The sequence below is a fragment of the Musa acuminata genome, unplaced genomic scaffold, assembly GCF_036884655.1.
Source record: "Musa acuminata AAA Group cultivar baxijiao unplaced genomic scaffold, Cavendish_Baxijiao_AAA HiC_scaffold_1138, whole genome shotgun sequence".
Lineage (NCBI taxonomy): Eukaryota > Viridiplantae > Streptophyta > Magnoliopsida > Zingiberales > Musaceae > Musa > Musa acuminata.
Window position 1 is genome coordinate 1419144 of NW_027021350.1, and position 12293 is coordinate 1431436.

The following is a 12293-nucleotide window of genomic DNA, read 5'->3' on the forward strand; positions in this document are numbered from 1 at the left end:
TCTGTCAAAGTGCCACAGCTTCCTACCTCTAGAGAGAGAGAGAGAGAGAGAGAGAGAGAGAGAGAGAGAGAGGAAGAAAGAAGTGGAGAATGAATTAGAAAAGGAAAAAAGAAAAAGGATGATGATTTAAAAGACTGCAGAATTGAAAAAGGAACACTCTTTATGAGATGCCGAGAGAGAGAGAGAGAGAGAGAGATCAAAGATCATGGAATGCCATTAGCAGGTTCCTGGTGGCTTCCATGAAATGGTGTTCTTCTGCCTTATCCATTTCACTATTAACATGAGTTGACACAACCTTATTAACAAAAGCGTACCACAGGAAAAGTTGGAACTTTACACATATTGTGATCTCAAAGTTGTTTTCTGGTCGGATCGAGATTGGTTTCTTGGGGTGATCTTTCTAAAGGCATGATTTTGACATGATGTCTCTTTTTATTATGTGAGATCACAAGGCATTAATCTACGATGATGGATCGAGCCTTGCAGCTCAAGAAACACAATCTTGCAGTGGTAATGTCCAAATGAGTAGTGAAAAGTCATTTTTTGAAGATGGATGTCAGCATATTGTTCTTAACGTCACCGCCTTCCTTCGGACTTGAGGAAGGCGGAGAGCGGTCGCCCCTTTCACCCCGTCACCGGTGATGTTTGCACCAAAAATGGCCTTTCGCTTTTACCCACGACTTGTTACCCACGATTTACCCTCCCTTGATTGGAGTCGGCTACGGAGACACGTGTGGGTCCCATCAAAAAGTGATCAGTTCCTCGAGACAAGCTCGGGTTCGTCGTCTGTGCTTTGACTGACGGAAAGTATCAACGTTGGGCATCTTGGCGGCGTCAATCATCTGACCAATAAAAATGTACCACGTGGGTAACTCCGTAACGCCATGTGCCATGACGGTCACGCGGTTACGAACGCCATCGATGCGATGCTTCGTCGAGCGAATATAAAACCCCCAATTCTCCCGTTTCCCTACACAAATCCCACCCTTTCGCCTCTCCTCTTCGACCACCTCCTCCGTCTCCGCCCAATTCTACCGCCTTCTCCTCCGCCCTGGAAGGATCTGGTCTCGAACCTATGACAAATTCGGTACATTTTACCTTCTTTTTGGGGAAATCTTCGAGTTCTTAGGGTTGGAGAACGAATTCGAGTCGTTTTATTCGTTGCTCTGAGGGATTGGTTCCAAAAAAAGGGATTTTTTTCGGATTTTTTTTTTGCCACCAGATTCGTTCCTTCTTTTCAGAAAGTTTAGATCTTTGTTGTGGTTTTTTGCTTTGATGCCTTCTTCCATGACGACGGCGTCGATGTATTGGTGCTACCGGTGTAGCCGCTTCGTGCGGGTAAGGCCGCAGGACGCTGTCGTCTGCCCCGACTGCGACGGTGGCTTCCTCGAGGAGGTGGGCGGCTCGCCTCTCCCTCTCGGACCCGCAGCTGAGCTCCCCCCCCCTCAGGGGTTCCCCTCTTCCGCCGCGCTCACGCTCGGCAGCCACGGATCCTCCGCGGAGGCCGGCCCACTTCAACCATCCGAGCTCAGATTCCGCCAGAACCGACGTGCGGCTGCCGGCGACCGCTCACCCTTCAATCCGGTCATCGTTCTTCGCGGCGCGTCTGACGGCGACCGTGATGAGGATCGCTCGACCGCTAGTAACTTCGAGCTTTACTATGACGATGGCACAGCAGCCGGCCTCCGCCCCTTGCCGGAAAGCATCTCGGATTTCCTGATGAGCTCTGGCTTCGACCGCCTCCTCGAGCAGTTCGCCCATATCGAGATCAACGGCATGGGTCACGACAGAGGAAGCGAGCGCCCCCCGGCGTCAAAGGTCGCCATCGAGTCGATGCCTACGATAGAGATCGTAGACGACCACATCGGGAAAGACTGCCATTGCGCCATCTGCATGGATGTCTTCGAGCTCGGGACGGAGGCCCGGGAGATGCCCTGCAAACACATCTATCATCAAGATTGCATTTTGCCGTGGCTTTCGCTCCGCAACTCGTGCCCTGTCTGCCGCCATGAGATGCCTACCGATGTGCAAGAACGGGGTTCTGCGGTTGCAGAAGGCGATGACCAAGCTGCTGTCACCGGGAGCGAAGAGGAGATGGTAGGTCTGACCATATGGAGGCTTCCAGGTGGAGGGTTTGCAGTGGGGAGGTTCTCAGGGGGCAGAAGAGCAGGGGAACGAGAGTTTCCCGTTGTCTACACTGAGATGGATGGTGGATTCAACCACAGTGGAGCACCAAGAAGGATCTCATGGACCTCGAGAAGGAGTAGGCTGAGGGAGAGTGGTGGAATTGGTCGGACTATTCGTAACTTCTTCTCATTCTTTCGGCGGTCACGATCGGCTTCGTCTTCTTCAAGGTCGATTGCAGAATCTGATGCTGCATTTTCTCGTGGGCACGAAAGAGGTTCAGTTTTCAGGTGGCGTTCACGAAGGCGGAGCATCAACATGGATGGCGGCACCGATGTGACTTCTTGATGGCGGTATAAATAAGTTTGCAGTGAGTGATCTTAAGATACGATTTCACTGTAAATAGATAATATCCCGAAATGTTGTTGTAGTATCTGCTGAAATGTATGTCTTTGAAGTTGAATTAATTAGTTGGAAAGAATTAACGAGATCTTTGTGACAGAAGACACATGCATAATTATTATTGCAGGCTCAATGCGTATTATTGTTTATCCCAGCCTTTATTTAGGAAGGCCTTTACAGCTTCCATATTTTTGTAATAACCTGAATGACTGAGTGAGTATTCTGTCAATTTTTTGCTTCGTTCACTGTCCATTTCTTGTATTCTTCTTTCAAATTGTATCAATTTTCAAGAATGGGATTCTAACGCATGCAACTTTTAGAATTTGTGTCAATTTTCAGATTAAATAGGCTTCATTTTCATGATAAATTTTTGTTCAAATTTGAGGGCATTCTTTAATCTGACATTCCTTACAAATCTTCTTGTTGTTTGAATTTGTTCAGCTGAAGGTTGCATATCGTCGATCATAGAAAGTTCAGAACATTTTCATTTCATCTTACCAAGTTGGTGACAAGTAACTAGAATCTAGATTGAATCAAATGTTGACTATACACCTTTTGAGCATCTATATCTTCTCTGGCACTTGCAGTAGTCAATCTCTGGGTGATGTTAGTTTCCAAGAAACAAAAAAGCATGAGATGTTGCTATCTACTGCTATTGGGTAGTAGCTGTTATGCAACTGGATGGGATTTCTGGATATTTCTGGATATTAGCATATCTTGCTCTTTAGATCCATCTTTGACATTCATAGTCAGACATTTTGTGGTAATGGACAATTTCAGCCCACTGGGTAATTTGATTATTTCTCAAGTGAATGAAATATCATGTCATTTGTGGTAATGTGCATTATCATTTCATTTTTTTTTTACTACTGGTAATCAGAGCCCAACACTTTCCATGATACTGTCCTGAATGTATCATTTTACTCACACTTCAATTGTAAATTTTGTTGTTGGTTTTCTTTTGCTAACCTGTTCGCATATCTTAATTTTTATGATGATTATTTTGCATTAAGAGCATTTCAGTGCTTGGTCTGGAGAAATTCTTGAATGTTATTTTGTTTCTTTATGGTTTTACGACTCCCTGTTCTTCTTAACACCCACAGAAAGGTCTGCTCATCCTGATTGAAATTTCTTCAGTTTCTGCTGCAGGGTACCTGCATGGCCTCAAAGCATTCTTCATGAAGAAAATTTTATTTTCTTGCATGGACAATTTTTTTAGGTATTATCTTAGTTCTTTTGGTTTAATTTTGTCACTTACATAGGTTGATAGATGTTGGTTGGCCTTTCTAAAATCTGTTGCCTTGTTGGATGTTTTCCTCGTAACCATTTAGGGATTTTCCTGTTCCGTTCCGAATTTGTCTTCTCTTCCTTCTTCCGGCTAACTAGTTGCATGCACTCACAGGACTAAAGCTTGGTGTTCTTGGCTTTGGATTGGAACTTTCTTTGCAACAGTAACCAGTTTTAAGCAAAATTCTCACATTTACTATGCTATTGCAGACACCAAAAATGTATACTTCAATTATGTCACATTACTAGCTAGACCACTTCACTTTGTGTAAACAGGTTTATACCCTAAACTGGAGTGGTTTGTGAAAGCTTGTGTTCTGCAGAGAATACTTGGGAGACGCTTAGTTGTAGATTATAGAATATATAATCACTTTTGAACAAGATTTTTTCTTTGTTTTGGCGAGACTTGGTTTTATTATAAGGCATTCTATGGATGGTGTTGCTTTTTGCCGACTTGCTATCAATATTCATGATTAGGAAAAGTTTGAGACCATGTTGGAAATCAAAGCATTAGAATTACATGTTGACAACTGAGAGAAAAGTTTTCAAACACATCAATTACATTGTAGATTCATTACTGCCAGTAATGTGTTTCTTTTTTTTGCAGGAATAGTTCACCATCCAATCAACACCAGAAGATTACCAGACAGATAGCATTGACATGGTTAGTGAGCAAGCAGCAGAAACAACATTGGCAGTGACAGCAAATGAGAACACATTGTTTCTCTTCACATGTGAATGAGGATGATGGGTGATGGTGGCTGAAGATTGTCTTGTCCATTTCAGCATTTTAAAAGGTCTTGCAGGTGTAAAAGTTGATCTTCTGCAGTCTGATATATTCAACAAGCTAATCCGAGTGAGTACTTGTGGTCAGCCAAACATGATGACCATGAGATTCCAACCAAGTGAAATAACAAATACAAGTGGAGGTAGATGCCATGGCCCTCTTTGGATCATTTGGTAGGCAACTTCTTTTCCTCATCTTTGAATTTGTCCTTCATCCTATATTATACTGATATGCTGTCTGCAACTTGGTCCAAGCATTCGATGCATCTCTCTGTAAGGAGGGAGCATCTGAGGGTCATCTTTATTCTTTTCAAGTACTTCCAGCATGAATTCTTTTGCCATGATTTGTGGTTCGTCTCATTATTCTTATACCTGCAAGAGTTGAAGATTGGCCTTATGGGGTATTTTGTCTTACTGGGCCACTCAACTTTGGAGGGTTTCTCTCTCCTTTTTCTTTTGTTGGGTGGCATTGGGGCATTACTCATTCCACAAGTTTAGCAGCTTCTTATTGAATCCACCATGGAAAATTGAGGACGGATCTCATTACAAGAATTCATTACTCTTATAGCTGCTCATTTTTTCTGAGATAGTAATATTCGATTAACGGAGACAATATTTTTAAATATTTAAATACAAAATTCTATTTAGATTTTTAAAATTTACATGACAAAAATCTCGCGAGGTGGATAAGTTCTTTCTTACTTACTTCTTTCAAATATAATTTTTTTAAAAAATTATTAAATAACTTTCATATTTACAAATAAGAATTTATTATTTTTTTCTTTTAAATGTGGGTTGTTATACTCTTCCTTTTTCAAAAGAAAAATTTAGTCCTCTAAATTTATCATCTCTTTCGACAAAAAGATAATATCAAAATTTTACACCTAGATTGAGGCCATCAATATTATTGAGTCTTCCGTGGTAATTTTTATTTCTAAATCCAGATATTTTGACCATCTTGTTATTATTTTTTGATTTATTTTTAATTATATTTTTATTGTTTTCCATCTGTGCTCAGCCTCTACTTCTAATATAAAGATGGCACAATAAATTTCGTACATCAAATATTAACCTTCTGCTTGGGAAGGGATACTAGCATGGAGAGTTGGGTAGGTGGGATGGTTAATCTTCACTCATTAACCTTCTACTTGGAAGGGATACGAGCTTTGTTGTGAGTGAGGTTGAGAGAGTCACAGATGCAGACGATCTCTGACTTGTTTATTTGTTCCATTGTTTCCTCGTTCCATTGAATTCAATTCAAAGAAAGAATCGAATGGAATGGGAGGCCAAATTCGATTCGATTAAGACACTCTCTACCACTGGCCACCAAACCTACAGGTTAATGCGCTAAGTCAAGTCAAACAGTAGTGCTTGAAATGAAAGTCTTTAATTCGGAGTGTGGGGTGTAACTATAGGAAGCTATTGAGCTAATCAATTATTTCAAAGCAGAAATTTGAATCTAGCTTGTCAAGTTAAGGAGACTATCGATCCTAGTATGAGTCTGAGCTCTCAACCAGTAGTTAGTTAAGAAGGTCAATGATTAAGATTAATAATATTAATGATGAAGATTTAAGAAACAATTAATTGTTAAAATAATAAATACCGTAGATTCAAGAAGGTCTCTTATCGGAAACAAGAAAGAATTTAACAAAATCAATCGGTTCATAATAAATGATGTGTATCGAAAAGAATAATTCTATTTCTCTAGTTCCTATAATGTACTTGGGTTAATAATTTATTATCCCTTATAATTAGCTACTTTTAGTATTCTGATCCTCGTACTTTCAAATGTTACATTGAAGTCTCTATGCTTACGAAAGTGAAATATTTAATCTTCTTATTCTAATAAAATCTCTCTCTTTTTTTTTTAATTTTATGAAATTATCTTTTTAACTGGATCTCAATGTTTTACTTTTTTAAATATAAAAATATTAATATAACTTTTGAAAGTGTAAGGACTAGGATACTAAAAATAACTAATTATAAGGGATAATTTATAGTTAACTCATTACACTGAGAGCTTATCAATAAAAATAAATTAGTTTAGATATTCCTAGATCAACGTGTCATTGGCTTAAGAAAAGTTTCCATCAAAGTTCAATAATAAATCTTGGGGTATACATTTATAGGCACTATTTATAATAGGATGTGTATATAAGGAAATTAAATAAGTATAAACAATTAGTTAAGAAGGTCAATAATTAAGATTAATAATATTAATGATGAAGATTTAAGAAATAACTAGTTGTTAAAATAATAAATGTTATAGATTTAGGCCTCCTAATGGTGGAAATAATTGGTTAAGAAGGTCCGAAACAAGAAAGAACCTAACAAAATCAATCCATTGATAATAAATGATATATACCGAAAAGAAAGAAAGAACTCTACTTCTATAGTTCCTATGATGCACTTAGGTTAATAATTGATTATTTCTTATAATTAGTTATTTTTAGTATTTTGGTCCTCATACTTTCAAATGTTAAATTAAAATCCATGAAAGTGAAACATTTAATCTCGTTGTTCTAATAAAACCTCTCTATCTTTCCTAATTTTTAATTCTATGAAATTATCTTTTTAATTTTGTATAGTGATCTTAATGTTTCATTTTTGTAAATATGAAAATCTTAATGTAACTTTTGAAAGTATAAGGACTAGGATATTAAAAATAACTAATTATAATGGATAATTTATAATTAACCTATTGCACTTAGGGCTTATCAATAAAAATAAATTAGTTTAGATATTCCTACGTCAACGTGTCATTAGCTCAAGAAAAGTTCTCATCAAAGTTCAATAATGAATCTCAAGACATCTATCATGAGATTTATGGGCATCATCTTATAATAGGATGTGTATATAAGGAAATCAAATAAGTATAAACAAATATATTATCATGAGATTTATGGGCACTATCTTATAGTAGGAAGTATACATAAGCCATACAAGGATAAGCCATATAAGGGTTTTGTCAAGACTACTCATATGCTATCTAAACTAAGATTAGTGCTCATGCATCTCCTCTCGAGTCAAGTGAATATACTATAACTATTAAGTGAAAATATCATTAATGTATTTTGTCAGCAAAATCCGTATGTGCGGAGTTGTTTGAAGTGAAGAACACCTTCTCTCGAGTCATTACCTGTACAAAGATCGGAGTTGGGAGAAGCTTCTCGAGCCGATCCCTCCAATGCTTAGGCTAGTATTGAGGTCCATTTCTTTAACTATGAGTTTCCTCTCAAGAGCCTTTCATTGATTATATATGATTGACGGTTATTGATTGATTATATATGTCCTATCAATGTAATAATTTTTGATACACTCATAATTTTTTAGTAAATAATATATTGATAGAAATATCTCAAAGAGCACAACACAACGGCACCCATAGAATCAGATGCAAAATGGTGACAAAATAAATTTTCAAAAATAAAAAATCTTTAATATAAATTTAAAGGTTAAAATGATCTGTGTTCGAGGTGACAAAGTGCTGCAATACATTAAAATTTGTTGCCATGCTCTTCTTCTTTCCATGCCATTTCCAAATTATACTTGATCATTCGCAACAGATAATCCTATACCAAGTTATGCTTACATGAATTTTGACTTAATTTTTTTTCTTTTTCCATCCACATCCATTTTTGCTTCCATTTGTGCCTTCAATTCCTTGAATCAACAACTAATTTCTAAAATTGAATCTTGGATTTTACTTCAATGTGTCATTATAGTAATACGCGCATGATAATTCGATTGTCTCTATTCGTTGTATTGTGCTCTTAGAGACCTTTCTGACGAGAGACTTTACCTTTCTAAGCATTGTAAACTTCTTCATCTGCTTATTTTATATTTTTAAGGGAATAAAGAATTAAGTACTTATATCCATCAAGAATCTTAGGTTAGATATTTATGTGAGGAGAGAGTCATAGGCTCTAACTTATCTATTTTTTATTCCCTCCCCACTATTTGTCTCTTTAATCTTCATCGTAGTAGCATCATCATTAATAGTAATAGTATTATAACCAAAAGGAGCAACCACAACTCATTTGCTTGACTACCATTTTAATGTTCAAGGCCACATCAACTCATTTCCTGCTCTTAAAGTTTATATGATGTATTAATTCGGGGAATATGATTAATCTAGCCCCTTATTATATTTGGCATATTTCATTTTTAATCCTTTGATCCAAAGTGAGCTTTCTAATATCATTTTATTATTTTTACATAGTTATTTTATATTTATTTATTTAGATTTATTATATTATTATTTAAACTAACTAAAGTTAATTAAGTCATGGTTAGAAAGACGAGTTAGCATTCTCATTACTATTATTTGTCCTTCCCAAGTTTTTTGACACAATCATCTCTCATCGTGCAATTTATTTTTGCTCGTCACATATCACACTACTCATCTTTTGCATCATTTTCTAGAAATATTTCAAGGAATTCATTTATAATTAGGACATGATTTGATTTTGGGTTCCACCTTAGTGTCAAATTATATTTTATTTACTAGATATATTGTACATCTATCTTTTAAGAGTCTAAGAGGTTGCTAACAAGTCTTTGGTTTAATCTCACTATACCTTATTTTCGGTTTTTTTCTTAATATAATCTTAGGTTTTTTTTTGCAATATATATATATATATATACATATATATATATATGTATGTATATATCTTGTTCTATGGATAAATGATAAATGCCCACCACCATGCCTATAAAATAAGAACAAATGCTTGCATTAGCTATATGTGGATCCAAACTCTTGCAACTTGTGAACATGAGAATTACATTTTTGTTTGCTACAAATTGTGAGTTATTGACTTGCTTATTTAAATTGCTCGCTATATATGTCCAAAAATATTATTATTAATTTGGAAATTTAATGTTATGAATCGAGGGGAAAAGAAAAGACAAGATTTCTATTTCAAATCACAATCACACAACATCAACAGCTCCACTGATTGGATACTACTTGGTAGTTGGAAAGCAATATGAGAGGATTCGTTTTGTGTCATCGATGTATCCAAATGTGTGGATTATGCATTATTGAGTACATGAGCAGCTACATCTGATTTGGACTACTCCAAAGAAAGACAGCAACAAGAAAGGATCAATAGATGGTGATCATATTGTGGTGTTGTAATTTCCAATGAGACCTGAATGACTATTTAGATCTGAATACTAAATTGGATATGATATCATTTATGACAATCCAAACCCAATAGAATAATCGATCTAATTGACTGAGTCTGGATTATTGGTAACCCAATTTCTCAGGGATAATATTCTGATAAAGATGTATGATTCATGATGTTTCTGCTTCGAAGCACTTGCAAGTGTCGGATGCTGTTAGGTTCTCTCCTCCGATAGCATTCGTTGAACTATGATTTCGAAGGATGTACGTACTGTCCAACCCAAATTTGTCATGTTGCTAATTGTTTTCTGTGTGCAACCCATGCAAGTGTGACATGCATCATGCCTGGCATATTCTTCCTCTCTCTCTCTCTTCTTTGGAATATTGCAGGAAGTGGATGAAGACAGCTTGTGACATGAACTGATAGCGTAGTCCATCTTTCCTGATGGTTTGAATTATCTGTCTTAGACAGTGCAGGTAAAACCAATGATACAAAGACAAATAGAGAGACATTATAATGTGATGGCCATAATAGAACCAGTTTTAATCACCAAGAATCCAACTGTTGGAGTTGCTGCACAAGTAGTGAAGTGTAGCATGTTATGGAGAGGTATTTATATAGTGCTAATTTGGCATGACCTATGCCACCCTAAACCTAATTTTGCTTGCATATAAGGATGGCAATGTGAGGTATTTATACAGTGCTGAGTTATCATGAACAAATCAAACCTTACTATTTCTTTTGGAAGAAGCTTTTGTCTCATTTCTTTTTGGTCAATAGAATTGCAATGCAAAAAAAAGTACAAGGTCAATGGTTTCATTGTTTTGACCAAAGCACAAGGTCAAATAGAATTATAAATTGAGACTGTGTTGCATCAACACCACATGGAACAACTTGATGAAGGTCATATGTGCATTAGAAAATTCAATTGCTTGATTCTTTGAGTGGAATGGTAGGTAAAATTGGACTCTTCCCATTTCAATTTCTTCCATGGCATTATTGTTTTTGGGATAGAGATGGTGGCAAAATTGGACTCTTTCGATTCAATACCTTCCACCAATTGAGTTGACCCTTCACCCTATCCTATTGCATTATTAGTTTTTGGGGAAACAACTCCGGAAGCTGCAAAACCCAAATTATATCTTATACTTGAAGAGTTTGAGTGCAAAAGGAATATAAAGATAAATATCAAGATAATATTTTTGATTAAAAAATAAATTTTGTATTAGACATCTCAATTAAGTACACTCAAAACCGATGAACAATCTACTTTAAATAAATTTAAGACTGACAGAAAAAAAAAAAACTCCAAATTTTTGGAAGGAAGATTGGTTAATAAAATTAATTTAGTATTGGTTAATAAAATTAATTTTGATTGTCATGATTTTTTGGTATATTGATCTAGATAGCATGATATCTAAATTGATTATGTTAGATCCTTAAGATTTTTTTATTAAAATTTTTTTTTGATTTCTTAAAATTTATCTAAGTATCTAATTTTACTTGGGGGAGGGGATATGAGTAAGGGTAGTGAATAAGTAAATCATGATAAGGTAAGACAAGAAGGATACAAACCGATTAATAGTAATTTGATCGTCCTGACCTACATCCACTCCTAATTCCTCTTCTTTCGAGGCCATCAGTTTTTACTATCGATTTTCTTTTCAACAGGTGAAGATCAACTATTCTTATTACAACCCTTCTCTTTTTCTTCTTTACACATCTTTTCTCCTTTTAATAGACTTAGGAGAAAACCTTTACATTTCTTTTTTACACAAGACCTCACACCTCCTTAGTATAATCTCTACACTAAAGGAAGAAGATACTCAATACTTTGTAAAGAGAATTTACAATACTTTTATACTCAAGCATGAGTGAGATATTTATAGACCCCAAATGGTTTAAAAAATAAAACCAAAAATTCAAATATGGGTCTTCGAGGTACTGGTGGTACTACCATCGGGGTCGAACAATACTACCATCGAATAGAGCCCAGGAATCTAGGCCTTGACGGTACCACCGCTAGCTTGGATGGTACTACCGTTGGACTTCTTGGAAATGCACAACCCATGTTTTCCAACTCTCAAGTGGTACCATCGCTTGGGCCTCGTGGTGCCACCGCTGAGCCCAACCCTAAGTTATTGAATTTGACTTTCCAATAAGCCAAATTCGACCTTGGTTCAGGCCCAAAGGGCTCCTAATTAAGTTGGCATGGTTTCACCCAAAACCAACTCAATTAGACTGAAAATAACTTCCATCAAGACTTAACAATTCTAAATACAATCATGAAGCTTTCAACACGTTGTCCGGCATGTCATATATTCATTTGGCACTTTGTCCGAACCTCTAGTACATCATCATTTCCTTCGATGTTTTGCTCGATTCATTGGCATGTTGACCTCCCACAATATCCGATCTTCTTGGTACAATACCCAATCCTTTTGACCCCATGCCCAAACTTATGGCACGAAGTCCATCCTCCAGCACGTTAACCAATCCTCCGGCCCAACGTCCAATCTCTAACATGATACCCTCCGACCCAACGTTTGATTTTCTTGC

General features: G+C 36.6%; 1 protein-coding gene across 1 annotated transcript; it reads left to right on the forward strand.

Moving 5' to 3' along the window:
• The first annotated feature begins 978 nt into the window (after nt 1-978).
• LOC103999797 (probable E3 ubiquitin-protein ligase RHC2A) lies at nt 979-2712 on the forward strand. The gene has a single exon (XM_009421654.3). The coding sequence runs from the start codon at nt 1276-1278 to the stop codon at nt 2470-2472; it is 1197 nt and encodes a 398-aa protein (XP_009419929.2). The 5' UTR covers nt 979-1275; the 3' UTR covers nt 2473-2712.
• The last annotated feature ends 9581 nt before the right edge of the window (nt 2713-12293 follow it).